This window comes from Schistocerca piceifrons, chromosome 11 (genome assembly GCF_021461385.2).
Source record: "Schistocerca piceifrons isolate TAMUIC-IGC-003096 chromosome 11, iqSchPice1.1, whole genome shotgun sequence".
Classification (NCBI taxonomy): domain Eukaryota; kingdom Metazoa; phylum Arthropoda; class Insecta; order Orthoptera; family Acrididae; genus Schistocerca; species Schistocerca piceifrons.
In genome coordinates this window covers 132,526,460-132,541,736 of record NC_060148.1, presented here as the reverse complement: position 1 = coordinate 132,541,736, position 15,277 = coordinate 132,526,460, and the positions used below count along the sequence as shown (strand labels likewise).

At 42.9% G+C, this 15,277-nt stretch overlaps 1 protein-coding gene across 1 annotated transcript in view; it reads right to left on the bottom strand.

Moving 5' to 3' along the window:
- Positions 1–15,277, bottom strand: part of LOC124719797 — a 393,830-nt gene that overhangs the window by 20,470 nt on the left and 358,083 nt on the right. The window contains exons 19-21 of the mRNA XM_047244992.1: positions 10,036–10,091; positions 4,797–5,055; positions 1,738–2,021 (exon numbers count right to left, since the gene is read on the bottom strand). Coding sequence (XP_047100948.1) covers positions 1,738–2,021; positions 4,797–5,055; positions 10,036–10,091 — 599 coding nt within the window. The remainder of the gene's footprint in view (positions 1–1,737; positions 2,022–4,796; positions 5,056–10,035; positions 10,092–15,277) is intronic.

The following is a 15,277-nucleotide window of genomic DNA, read 5'->3' as shown; positions in this document are numbered from 1 at the left end:
AAAATTCAGTTAGGGGGACATATTGAAATTTGAACAAATATTATACAGCTTCTGTGAACATTGAGAAACCGGTAAATTAATGTAGAAACGAGTACGAAATGAGACTTAACAGTTAATACCGGAGGGGATAAACCTAAGCGTTGTTATTGAATGTGTAACATGTCAAACAGATATTAAAACAGAGAAATGTAGCAGAGAGTAATGTAGGAATTGACAGTTTGCCACTCACCATAAACATGAGACATCAAGTTGCAGACAGGCACAAACAGCATACATTCACAGAAGCAAGCACACACTACTGCCAACTCCAGCAGAGCAGCTTGGACCAGAATGCAACTGTCATGTGAAATGGAAGCAAAAATCTGGAGGGGTGGTGAAGGGGGAGAAATAGCAGAGTCCGGGTGGGGCACAGAGCTGGGGGAGGGCGGAGGAATGCTTTCAGAGTGCGCAGGGATTAGACTGCGAACAGGCACAGTGTCAGGCGGCTGTGAGGCAGAGTGTTGGGGAAAAAGGGGGCGAGAAAGGAGAAAAATTGGGAAAGATGGACAGGTGCACTGGCAGAGAGTGGACCACAAAGAGAGTGGGAGGTGAGGTTGAGAAAGAGGTGATAGGACAGAGGGAGTGGAAACTATTGGGTGGAAAGTATTGGGACAGTATGTTATCCTCTGCCAATGCATCCCCCCCCTCTTTCCCTGCTCCTTCTTTCCTTGCTCTGTTTTCCCCAACACCCTGCCCGACAACCTCCTGACATTGCACCTGTTTGTTTCCCTTTCCTGTTCTGACAAAGATTGTGGCAAAAACTTGTGTGTAAGTGTCTTTCAATTGTGCCTGTCTGCAGCTTACCATGTCATCTTTATGGTAAGTATCTTTTCCTACCTTGTTGACATTCCAACCTGGAGTTTACATTGCTTAAAATGAGTAATATTGGTTTGTACTGTTATTATTTCAAAGTGACATTTTTCCAATTCATGACTGAGGAACTTTAGTATTTGAAAATTATAAGAGGGCAACACGGTCAAGTTTACTTAGTAACGAAATGTTCTCACCGTAAAGCTCCCGTACTCGAGTCTGATAGCCACAAAATTAATTGCGTAAGTATGTGGAGGAGCTTTACAACTCCATAGGAAGAACAAATATGCCAAGTTTCTATATTAAAAAACTAAAAACCCACCTCGATTGCGAAAAAAGCACCTAGTGTTAAGTGTTAACCCAGGTTTCAGCATAGATAACTAAACCTTCTTCAGAACAACAATAAAACCCGCAAGTGCTTAAGAACACCTTTGTCAATGGTTAAAAGAACCCCATAACTATACATTTATACACGAAAAAGAAAAGGAAAACTCTAACAGTACATAGTACAAACTCAAAACCACTACTTTACTTAATGATGTATGCTTCACCTCACACCGGCCTATGTTCGATGGGCCGCGACCCGCCATAAACTGCAGCTACAAATGGTCAAAACACTTAACACTAGGTGCTTTTTTCACAATCGAGGCGAGTTTTTAGTATTTTAATATATTAACCAACAATTGCTGACGCACTGCGATGTTGAAGGTTCTTATGCCAAGTTTCACCTAAATCCGAGATGGCCCAGAAGACTCGATACGGAATGAATATCACGTTCAGAGGACAAAGGCACGATACAAACATCCGAGACGGCAACACGCACGAGACAGATTACGCGTCCCAGTCTAGAGGTACTCGCCTACCCTCTGTACGAAATGACACCCTCACCTCTGCACCCCAGAGGGAGCGGGCTGCGACTTCAGCTGCACGGCGCGTATCCTGGGCTCCGCAGTCGATATCCTGATCACCGTGGGCTCCACCTTGGCGGCAGCTGGTGGCGCAAGTGCAGGTGCCGGTTCGCCACTCCTGACGTGCACGTTCTGTCCGGAAGGCACTGCCGTCACCGGTTCCGGCTTTTTCTCCGGTACCGCACCGTCGAGCGTGGGAGCTTTGGCGATGTCGGCAGTAGCATCTGCACTGGCAGTCTGAGGTTCTTGTGAGGTTTGTTGTGCCTGCAACAATCCACTACGATGCAGTAGCTACCAACGCTGGCACACACACACACACACACACACACACACACACACACACACACACACACAACACATTTGTGAAAGCTTTTTGAACTGAAGCGGCCAAATTTGCTACAATTAATTTTTTACACATCACACTACAGAACAAAACTGAATCCGTACGTGAATCAAAGTGTTCTCGCTAACACCCAATTCTACAAAGGATATGCTCCGTATAGGGAAGAAAATTATTCTCAACAACTACCCTGAGTTTACATGTAAGCCAAACTTGTTCTCTCTTGTCAGCATAAGCGTGGTGAGACTGTGGGAAAACTTCTGCGCAGGTTGGATAAAAAGGGGAAGAGCCAGTGACAAGTCAACAGAGTGAGTACACCCCAGTAATGACACGAGCAAATGAAAACAATCAGTTCAGTCGGTTATAGCTTCACACGACGGCTGGATCATTCATTCATTCTTTTGACTGAAACTAGTTAGTGTGAGCTACTCAATGAAAACATTAAATTCATTTCTTTTTAGTTTCACATACCCATAGGATTATTATCCATTCATTTCTTTCGAGTGGACTCACTCTGGGAACAACTGAATGAAAACAGTAAAGGAGTCTAGCCCATTCCATTCTGAACATAAATATTTGACCATTTTGCCACTGTTAAATTACTTCTGTCGAGCGTGCTCTGTTACCACCCGTCGTCACTGTTATTGCCATTTAATAATTTGCTTTATATTGAGTCCTAATAAGTAGCTTTTAATACAGGTTTTCATCCACACTCACAAACAGGTGTTTTCTCAACACGTCCGTCACCCGGCGCGATTCGGTAGAGTTTCACGCAGGGCCCACATCAGAGTGTCGAGACTGCCGAGGCGTACACGCAGCAATACACGGGAATAGCAATGATGCAACTCTAGCAGATTCGTGTGTTGCCGGTGGTCTAATGCTACAGAGCCTTCGATTCATTACAAAGAATGAAGTGTTTAGTTCAAAAATGGGGAATGCGAGAAGTACTTCGGTTTGGAGGACTGCCTCTCATCTCCCTGCAATTATCCGAGATATGTCACCAAGTCGAGAAGTGCTGCGTCACACGACAATACCCACCACGCGAGTGGTGCCGCAACGTTTTTCCGAGCGAGTTCTAGTTTCACGTAATGCACCTCGCTCGAGCAACGCGTCTACGTGGAGAGGTTCCGAGGAGAACGAATGTCGACACACCGCATTTGACACTGTCATACCAGCCCGGTTTGGCTAAAGCTTAGATCGGGGCCAGAAGCAACCACGGCAGTGCTTATCCAGCTCAGAGGTTAGCAACGCATCACCTTTGTGCAGCTGATGGGACAAATCTTTGACATCACCAATGCGAGGTGAGAAGAGAGACAATATATGTCTAGCACCAAAATTAAAACCATTAACTTATCTGCTGGTTTTCAGTGTGTTAGCAAGATTCATGAGAAATATTTTTTGATTGTGGCAGTGAGTGCTATAAAGTGAGACCAATGTTGGTGCATGTCTCACAGATTAATTGCAGAGACACAAAAGTATAAAATATTGTAGTGAAATAAATACACAATTGATTTATGTGAGCACACTGCATAAGTGGATCAATGTTTTTTACTTAAATCGTGGGAGACAGCAGGCAGATCAATGTTCGTTCATAACAGAGGTGCTCATTAGATATATTAATATAACATTGCCCACCTACCTCCTCCCACGATTTAATTAATAAACAGTGCTCCACCTACCCCCTCCCACGATATAATTAAAATACACAGATCCACTTACTTAATGTGCTTCACAGATTGACTGTGTAGCAACACAGTGCAGAGAAATACATCACTGCTTTCTCAAATATACCACAGGTTCAGATGATGTCCTCGGTTTGCAGATATGGGCAGAGTTTAAACTGATGTCACTCAAACAAGGAAAAATTAAATTTCTAATCCTCGTTTACAGCAATTTTGCACCATTTCTTCCAAATATATTACTTCAAAATACATCATCTGCCTGCAGCTCTCTCAATGGCTGCACAACACAAACAGTTGACACATCATCTTTCGCTCACATCACACCTCACGGCAAGTGCTGACAACATTTCTGCACAAAACCTAAGTACACCACTGGCCCTATACTAAACTTTTACTCCTCGGCCAGCCCGTGACGGTACCGGATACCTACAGGTACACAATAGTCACCTCCAGTTTGTGCAGGTGGTAATCTGGAAACGTGTCAAACTCGGTAGCTCTGTGCTGCGTCACAGGTGTTTCAGAGGCACCTTTCAACAAGGTATCACAAGATCGCACCTCACCCGTGCCAACCCGACCGTCACTTCGACTGGCACGTCCTCCATCCTCCGGCACCCTCACCGTACGGATACGTCCGTTCACGGGTTGCCGACAGTCTGGCACGCCACACTCACCAACCGCCACAGCTGACGTACTCTGGAACGGGTTCGAAGCGGCACACGACGAAGGACCTGCGTGTGCCACCTGAGCTAAGTACGATTCGGTGCTCGGCCAGGTCAGAAAACTCGTCGCTGCCAGAGGTGACAGCTCCGTGCGTTAAGGTTTACACCCAGCATACCCCTGCACCGCCAACAAATTCCATCGCTTATTCTTCTTACTGCGCTTAAAATATTGTTACTCGTCTCTCTCGCCAGTGTCGCAGCTTCGACAGTTCCCCGCGTACTGTGAAAATAGGGTACTCCCGGAATGTGCCGGGTCAGAACGGCAAAGAGATCGGACGACCGCCAGCTGCCGCCTCACCTGGGTGTGAGCGCCGCCCACGCGGTAGTCGCTGTCCACCTTGAGCGAGACGGCCCGGTCGCGCGGCCGCTCACCCCAAGAGGCGAAGCTGATTGCCGGCGGCCGGTATGGCTGCGGCTGCGGCTGCGGCTGCGGCTTAGTGCCGACTTCCGTGACCCGAGCCTCTCCCGCCGTCTTCCGCGAGTCCTCCGGTGGCCGCTCCGACCGCGGTACTGCTGCCGAGGCGTCTGCCGTCGCACACGATCCTTCACTGCTGCTACTGAAACCCAAAATCATTTTCTGTTATTTTTTTAATGCCGTAGCTTTGCAGCTATCCTGAGTGAAAGTGAAGAAGAATTAAATGATCTGCTGAACGGAATGAACAGTCTAATGAGTACACAGTACGGTTTGAGAGTAAATCGGAGAAAGACGAAGGTAATGAGAAGTAGTAGAAATGAGAACAGCGAGAAACTTAACATCAGGATTGGTGGTCACGAAGTCAATGAAGTTAAGGAATTCTGCTACCTAGGCAGTAAAATAACCAATGACGGTCGGAGCAAGGAGGACATCAAAAGCGGACTCGCTATGGCAAAAAAGGCATTTCTGGCCAAGAGAAGTCTACTAATATCAAATACCGGCCTTAATTTGAGGAAGAAATTTCTGAGGATGTACGTCTGGAGTACAGCATTGTATGGTAGTGAAACATGGACTGTGGGAAAACCGGAACAGAAGAGAATCGAAGCATTTGAGATGTGGTGCTATAGACAAATGTTGAAAATTAGGTGGACTGATAAGGTAAGGAATGAGGAGGTTCTACCCAGAATCGGAGAGAAAAGAAATATGTGGACAACACTGATAAGGAGAAGGGACAGGATGGTAGGACATCTGCTAAGACATGAGGGAATGACTTCCGTGGTACTAGAGGGAGCTGTAGAGGGCAAAAACTGTAGAGGAAGACAGAGATTGGAATACGTCAAGCAAATAATTGAGGACGTAGGTTTCAAGTGCTACTCTGAGATGAAGAGGTTAGCACAGGAAAGGAATTTGTGGCGGGCAGCATCAAACCAGTCAGTAGACTGATGAGAAAAAAAAAAAGCTTTGAAGCTGCAGCTACAAATTATCAAGAAACTAGCGGCTGATCAATAACTCTGTACAAATTTGAAAACTAAATAAATCATGGAATAATGTAGATAGAGAGGTACAAATTGACACACGTGCTTAGAATGACATGGGGTTTAATGGGAACCAAGAAAATACAAAAGTTCAAAAATGTCTGACAGATGGCACTTCATCTGATCAGAATAGCAATAATTAGCATAATACAGGAAGACAAAGCAAAGATGATGTTCTTTACAGAAAATGCTCAATACGTCCACCGTCATTCCTCAACAATAGCTGTAGTCGAGGAATAATGTTGTGAACAGCACTGTAAAGCATGTCCGGAGTTATGGTGAGGCATTGGAGTCGGATGTTTTCTTTCGGCATCCCTACAGATGTCGGTCGATCACGATACACTTGCGACTTCAAGTAACCCCAAAGCCAATAATCGCACAGACGGAGGCCTGGGGACCTGGGAGGCCGAGCGTGACAAAAGTGGCGGCTGAGCACACGATCATTACCAAACGACGAGCGCAACAGATCTTTCACGCGTCTAGCAGTATGGAGTGCAGCGCCATCTTGCATAAACATCGTACATTCCAGCAGGTGTTTATCAGCCAGACTGGGGATGGTGCGATTCTGTAACATATCGGCGTACCTCTCACCCGTCACAGTAGCAGCTACTGACGTTTTGCTGTCCAGCGCCATCTGTCGGAAATTTTGTGGCTTTGTATGTGTGTCTATATATAATTTTTCATTCCAAGCATGTGTGTCAATTTTTACCTCTCTATCTACATTATTCCGTGGTTTATTAAGTTTTCAAATTTATACTGACTTTTTGATCACCCGGTACTTCTACTAATCTTTATACACCGTATTAATGTATAACAACAGAGAATTTCTGGCCAATACTTACTGTCACGGAGTTGAAATGTTTAGTGCTGCAGACACACACACACACACACACACACACACACACACACACACACACACACACACACACACACACACACACACAACGTAGACGTATTCGACACAATCACAGCTTTCAGAACTAATAGCTCCCTCCTCAAGGAGGAAACAGGAATAAATTTGGGACAGTTAAAAATTAAGAGCACATTACTCTCACCCCACCTATCACAAGGACAAGTGTAGACTACGAATTGATCTTCCTGATAACTCAAATAGTAAGTAAATTAGAATGATACATTTTTTCAGCTGACAGAAACAAAGATTTTTTAAATATATAAATTAGGGCAACACAACAGAAAATTAACTAAGTCCATGAGCAGTATGGTTCACAAAGGACAAATATTCAGCTATGGATTGGAACACACTGAAAAAAATTGTGTGCGAGCGTGTGGGTGAGGGGGGAAACCCACACACAGTAATTTTTCCATCCACCCCCCCCCCAGCCCCTCCTCTTCACACACACACACACACACACACACACACGCGCACGCGCGCGCACACACACGCACGCACACGCACGCACGCACGCGCGTCCTCTCAACATCCCCAAATACAGAGGCAATTCAGGAATATTTTCCGAGTATTTTGGTACAAGGGATTCCTGAAGGGATTCATGCAGCTAAATATCTGTACTGCACTGAAAATACCTGCACAGCAGTGCAAATGTCAATGGTATGTGCTGTGTGTCTTCTACATCACAGTCCTTTTGATTGTGTCTAAGTTCTGTTTCACTACTGTGTGTTTCATGTTGTACATTTTGGTGACTGCACATTACAGCCTTTTTCATGCTCCGAAGGTGCAGAGAGCTCCAAGTTACCTGTGTTGATGCATGATGCAGACCTGAGACTTCACAGATAATGGAAGCATGCAGACATCTAAATCATATTTCCTTTCTCCTGGGAACTCCTACTTGCTGTACTTACAATGTCTCGGTATACATCATATTCGAAACTCCACTTAGGCATATACTAACAGCCCCTCACACAGTTGCACACGCCATGATGTATGCTGAGAAAAACGACAATAGAAGAAGCACACAAAATATGCTGCTAAGAGTGATAACAGTTCTTAAAAACATGCCCCAACGTACAATAATTAAGGTAGTATGAAAGTATCCACAGAAACTGTATTTCAAAAAATGAGAAGTAAAAATGTAATAATGTGTTACAGTGACTCAACAATTCCCATATTACTGTTTCTCTCTGCAAACACGGACCAAATCAAAGAGTTCCACGAGAAAGTTACTATAACGTACTCCTGTCAGTCACGTACCACAGTGGTAGATCCTTTGTCCGCTGGGAGGATGATGATGGAGTCATCAGTTTTTAAGGAACGCTTAGTCTGGAGTTCTGGAGAGGATAGATTAGGGTTACGTTGTAGGGACCTGAGGAAGAATTGTAAAGCAATGCTGGATGTGAGGAATTCTTGGAAGGCTTGCAAGGAGTGATATTCAGATAGTGGTGGATACGGTAAAATTGGGATCACGGTCAGAACTTTGTCTCAGTAATGAAAAAGGTTTTGGTACTTATTTCAACAACTGTACGATTGGGTGGTGGATGGAGTTGTCCCATAAATTGGTGATAGAAAAGCAAGGAGTATCAGTTATTTATTGCATCATTGTCATTATCAAACCCAGAGCGAGAATCAGCACAATAAAAAACCAGTCAAAGTTGCAAATTTCACTATTTTTTTATTGAATCAATAACTAGTTTCGGGCTGGCACCCATTTTCAATACAGATAATCAGTATTCTCAGTAACTGTTTGTCTGCACATTTTTGACACAGTTTTTGCGTTTTCAGAAATACCAATTTGACTATTTGTTACAATGATCTGAAAATGGGTACCAGCCAAAAACTAGTCATCAAGTAAACTTAAAAAAAAGTTTAACTTGCAATTTTGGCCAGTTTTTTTGTTGTACTGATTAACAGAAGTAGCTGACCTACAATTATTCCACCACGCTGGAAATTCGTATCGAGCAAGAAGTTAAAAATCTCAGTTACTTGTTTTTTAGACTATGCACCACATTGTCTGATCTAATCCTTATTTTCTGTAGTTCTTTGCTCCTTCAATGAATGCGTGTGCTTTGCTACGCTTATATCTATCTTATTATACTGTTATTTATTTGCTATCACTGTGCTAGCAACTTAAAAACTAATTCTTATATACCCTGTTATTGCTGGATAGCTTTCATCTACGAGAGAATGGAAAACTTTATCGGTTGTTATGTAGAGGGAGGCTGCTGTTTTAGTATATCCGACCTAACTCGACATGACGTGAACTGTCAAGTGCAACATTTCACCGGCACAGGTACAGTAGCTCGCTCCATTTCCACAGAAACAAACCAAATAAATAATCCTTGTAAATAGTAGATTTCAGCTATCAGTCATCCTTTGGAATTTTTATTGGCAGATCTAGATTTCAGCTAGAAACTAGCAGCTGTAATGTCTGGCTTTACATGCATTGATAAAAAATGATAGTGGTATGGCTGTAACGGATCGTGCAGCCACGTCTCGATCCTCGAGTCAACAGATGGGGACGTCTGTAAGACGACAACCATCTGCACGAACAGTTCGATGACATTTGCCTGGCATTACATGCATTGATCAAAAATGATAGTGGAATGTAATATGTAAACCATATGAGATAAGCCATTAATTGCAACTTTTTTATGACATCATCTAACTATGTACCTGTTGTATTCTCAGCATTGAGAATGGCTAGTTTCTAGCTGAAATCTAGATCTGCCAATAAAAATTTCGAAGGACGACTGATAGCTGAAATCTATTATTTACAAGTAAAAATAACAGTCGCTGAGTGCAACAGCCTCTGAATGGAGGGTAACCTGATAAACAAAATAATAATTATACGACTACTCTAAAACAAGCCACTAGTCACTTAACCAAAAACTTTTGGTGGTGTAGTTCGGGTCTGTCCCGTATACATTTAGCGATGCAAGATTTAGTCTGGGAGAAGTGACGTACGAATCGGCTCATATCAGAATGCAGATTTCGTAGTCCCACAAACAGGGCTCTCTGCAAATCTCGTCTCTCTCGTAACGTCTCATGACGCAATGGGCACTTTCCTCACTGTCTCGAGCTGAGTAAACGAACTTGTTACGACGAGGAGTCCGATTATCGCTCTAATCTGCCTGCAGCGAGCAACTGGCAGGTTGTGGTGTACGCTGCTCACCTGGACGGCTCCCGCTCTGGTGTCGTCTTCAGCTGGGGTAGTATGCTGCGCAGCACCTGCAACAACAAACGTGAACTGTGAGGATTGCCAGGAAAAAACGCTAGAGCTCTTCTGTCTAATGTGAAGCAGTCAGGAAACTCTTCACACAAACCTACCCCTCCCTCGCTCTGCCACCTTTTATTGACACTTAAGAGACAGAAGTAAATTTTTCAAACTTAATAAATATTTCTCTACTTCCCATACTGATAAATAATATGAAACTGCAGCCTACACTGAATAGGAATCGTCTGGGCTTCCAGAAGCGAGTGAACTTCAGTACGGCAACTCCGAGTAAGAGCATTCTGTCCGAACCGAGTAAAGCCGAGTCTTGCCGACCACCGAGTAGGAAGTTCTCTGAATTATCACGAGAATGGTCGTACTGACATCATTAACTGAGGATTCTTCCACCACAAATCCCACAAAGGAGGGGACACACGGCACTCACAAATAGCGCACAACAGTGACAGGATTGCATCTGAATTGTTTGATAAGAGGAACAATTCCTAAACCATCTATCTACACCTAACCTATAACTGAAAAGATCTTTCCAAAACACTGGGGATTTTAACTGCTCCGTGTGAACACATTTACCAGTCAGTTGTACATATCAAAAATGATATTAGTAATTACTGCACAAACAGCTCTGTCCATGACAGAGCTAGTAGACTAAACTTGCACTTACGAAGAAAAAATGAACATAAAACTCAAAACAGGATTTTCTACGAAGAAGTAAAGTGTACAATGAATTACCAAAAGAGATTAAAGAAATTGCAAAAACACACTTATTTAAAAAGGCAGCTAAAAAGTGCCTGTTATGCAATACATTTTGCACACTGAAGGATTACTAAGATAAAACATAGTAGGGGTTTGGTTAAAAAAAGTTACACAAATTAATAATAATAATAACAATTATAAAACATCCAACATTCCACATAACAGCTTCACGCCAAGTATTGTACACAAGGAGTAAATCTAATGATTGTGCCTAACTAGAAGTCTGTAACTGTACGTGTATTCGAATTAGCTTATTTTAAATTGGTCTAACTTGTAAATACTTTGACATGTCCTATATTCTTGTAATAAGATATCTACGGATGAAGAAAGCTACTGCTACTGTTACTACTCTGCAAACCATTGTGCACAGCAGAGGGTACATCCCACTGTACCAGTTATTGGGGTTTCTTCCCATTACATTCACATATGGAGCACAGGAAGAATGACTGTCTAAACGTCCCTGTGGACGCTGAATTATTCTGATCTTATTTTCACGGTTCCTATCTGAGTGATATGTAGGAGATTATAGTATATTCCTAATGTCACCATTTAAAGCCGGCCACTCACAACATCCAGTCCATATTCTTGCTCTACCCACACTTGGAGCAACATGGATATGTTGGATTTTGTGAGAAATTCCAAAGGTGCCCACCCAGTTGGCCGTGTGGTCTAACGGACGGCTTTCCAGGCGGGAAGGAGCGCCGGTCCCCGGCACGAATCCGCCCGGTGGATTTGTGTCGAGGTCCGGTGAGCCGGCCAGTCTGCGGATGGTCTTTAGGCGGTTTTCCATCTACCTCGGCAAATGCAGACTGGTTCCCCTTATTCCGCCTCAGTTACACTATGTCGGCGATTGCTGCGCAAACAAGTTTTCCACGTACGCGTACACCACCACTACTCTACCAAGCAAACATAGGGATTACAATCGTCTGGTGTGAGACGTTCCCTGGAGGTCTACCGGGAGCCGAACCGCACAATAACCCTGGGTTCGGTGTGGGGCGGCGCAGGGGTGAAGTGGACTGCGGTAGTCGTCGTGGGGTTGTGGACCACTGCGGCTGCGGCGGGGACTGAGCCTCTCCATCGTTTCTAGGTCCCCAGTTAACATAACATAACATACCTCCAAAGGTACAAAAACTCCGAGTGATAGTGTCACATAAGCCAAACATTGTGTATACCTTAACTAGTTTGGATGCTATAATACATTTAAACCGTATTTGTACCTTTTGGGATACACTGTATACAGGGAGATTCACAAAAATATACAAATATTTTAATATGTTATTCTACAAGTAAAACTAAAGAAAAGAGTTCATATAAACATAGCTCCGCAAATGTTTAGTTACGGAGTTACGGCTGATAAAAGATTTTGCCTTAAATTTAACAACTTCACTAATATGAAGCCATTGCAAAACTGTACGAGGTTAAAGTAAAGCACGACTTCCATTTATTCTGTTGTTATTGACCTGGTGAATCTAACAAAACATGCCCCAGACGTGTATCTGCAGTATTTTTCCAGAACATCCAGAGAAGCAAATTTGAAAGGCATCCCTATTTTATAAATAATCTACAAACTACAACAGTTACTATATAGTTTCACTTAAATACACTAATGTTATTATGTTCTTTCATTGAACAATACAGAAAAATAACTCTGTTTCAAGATTAGGAAACAACTGAAACAACTCACTAAGGGTTGTCAACAATGGCATAAACGTTTCTACATTCTTAATGAAAAGTAAACAAATTTACTTGTATAATAATCTTTGCTTCTCTGGATGTTCTGGAAAACTACTACACATACAGGTATGGGACACGTTTTATTAGATTCACCGGACCAACAACAACAAAATAAGCGGAAATTCTGCTTTACTTTAACCTCGTTCAGTTTTGCAATGGCTTCATATTAGCGAAGTTGCTAAATTTGAGGAAAAATCTTTTATTTGCTGTAACTCCGTAACTAAACATTTGCAGACCTATGTTTATATGTTTTTCTTTATTTTTACTTGAAGAACAACATATTAAAATATTTGCATATCTTCATGACTCACCCTGTATACTGTTATCATGAGAGGAAGAGGGGTGGGGGGGGGGGGGGGGGGGGGGTCAATAAAAATTACAACTGAAAATTGGTTCGCAAGTACTGGAAGGTTGAGAAATGCAAGCCTAAATCATAGCTAAAGCAGGTGACAGACTTTGGTTCATTGGTAGAATACCCGGGAAATGCAAACAGTCCACAAACAAGACTGCTTACAAATCACTCGTGCGGTCCATCCTAGAATGTGGCTCACGAGTGTTTGACCCGTACCAAATACGACTAACAGAGGGTATTGAATGTATAGAAAGAAAGGTGGCACAAATGGTCACAGGTCTGTTTGACATGCACAAGGCAGTGACTGAGGTACTGAGGAAACTGAACACGCAGACACAAATTCTACTGATTAAGCCTGCTTATAAAGTTGCAAAAACCGGTTTTAAATGAGCCCTCGTGTGCAACTACCACAGGATTTGTGAGAACAAGCTTAGGCCAATTACAGCATTCACAATGGACATTTAAACTGCTTTTCTCCCTTAAGTCAATATGTGAATGGAATTAGAAGAAGCTCTACCGTACTTACTCGACTCTTAAGCCGCACTTTTTTTCCGGTTTTTTTAATCCAAAAATCCGCCTGCGGCTTAGAATCGAGTGCAAAGTAAGCGGAAGTTCTGAAAAATGTTGGTAGGTGCCGCCACAAATAACTTCTGCCGTCGAATATATGTAGCGCTGCATAGGCATGCTTTGCAGCACAAAGATAAATACTGGCGCAAAAATCTCCGCGTCAGTAAATAAATTAAAAAAAAAGGGTGGAAGACAAGCCTTCTTCTCCGCCCCGAGTTTCGACCACTGCATTTTATACATTATCCAACGAAGTAAATACAAATTCCGTATCGTTCATCTTCGAATGTAGCAGCATTTCAATGTAGTACGAAAATCCGACTGGCAAGACTGTTTGGGATGTTTGTCAATATGGCCAACACTACGTTCTGAATTTATTCCTACCTGTGAGAAGAGATGGTTGCTAATAGGAACTTTTATGAATTGTGAACCACATACAGTATTCTCTTAGCCATAAGAATAATACGAATATAAACATTTTGCCGAGTATTCTTTCGTGTTTGCTGCTATATCATTTAAATCCTATCTGCCGAATAAACTACGAAACTAGGGTGAGACAACACCAAACGCAGAAGAATATACATAACATGTCATGTTTATATTCGTATTATTCTTATGCCTAATAGTGATGCAGGCAGAAATGAAGCACGACAATTGACTAGATTTTTAAATCTAAGATGACTAATTTCTGTGCAGAATGTAATGTACTAAAGAGGCGTCTGCAAAGATTTTCAAACGGAGAAAAATTTTCGCTAAACTCTCGTTCAGAACGTCTTCTATCAAAAGCAATATATTATTTGGTTCTTGTTGATCATTATCAAAGTAAGCAGCAGTGTAAGTAACAACAAATAGCAGTCTCTTGCCATTGGTTTGCTAATGAAACAATTCCTCTCTTTTTTAATTGTAAGTGGTGGTAGCGCGCACGAAAACAAGCCATGCCGCGAGCAGGGACAGGCCATAAACACTCATTATCAGAATGCGACAAACAATTCATGACACAGTACAGTAATGCATTTTCAGCTTAGAGTGACGCAAACACCTATAACAAACAGAACGGCACTTACCAGATCAAAGCAAAATAAGCAATTAATTCAAACCAGACGAAGCACGTGAAAAAGGAAAGGTACCCGTATATGTACGGACGGAGTGTGTGACGCATAGCAATGGCTACCTAGTAAAGCTTAACTGCTAAGCTTACGACTCGAGCCTACTGTAGCTGTATCGTCATTCATTCGACCTAAATTGTGTCTCATATTACAATGGACCAACTTTGTTTCGATTTGGAGGTGCGGCCTAAAACTTTTCTCTCCCCTTGAATTTCGAGTCTCAAATTTCAGGTGCGGTTTAGATTCGGGAAAATTTTTTTTCTTGATTTCGAGTCTAATTTTTCAGGTGCGGCTTAGATTCGAGTGCGGCTTAGATTCAAGTAAATACGGTAATTACTGGTACCATGGCAAGTACCCACTGCCGTGCTCTCCACAGTGGTTTGCAGACTATCAATGAAGATGTATGTGTGCATGGGGGGGGGGGGGGGGAAGAGGGTGGGCGTGCGCCTGTGTTGTTTTGGTAACTACATACTGAGAGGCTTGGAGTGAGTGAATGCTGCCACTGAAACACATGCTGCCCCCCCCCCTCCCCCCCGCGCAGTGACTAACAAGGGGATTTGTTGCTTTAATGTTACCATCTGGATGGACAGATCTCAGCTGAGTACCACACGCTCTCTTTTGAGGTGGCCCGGTGGAGAGGTTTGGAGTAAGTCCAGAATGCGGTCACACAGTC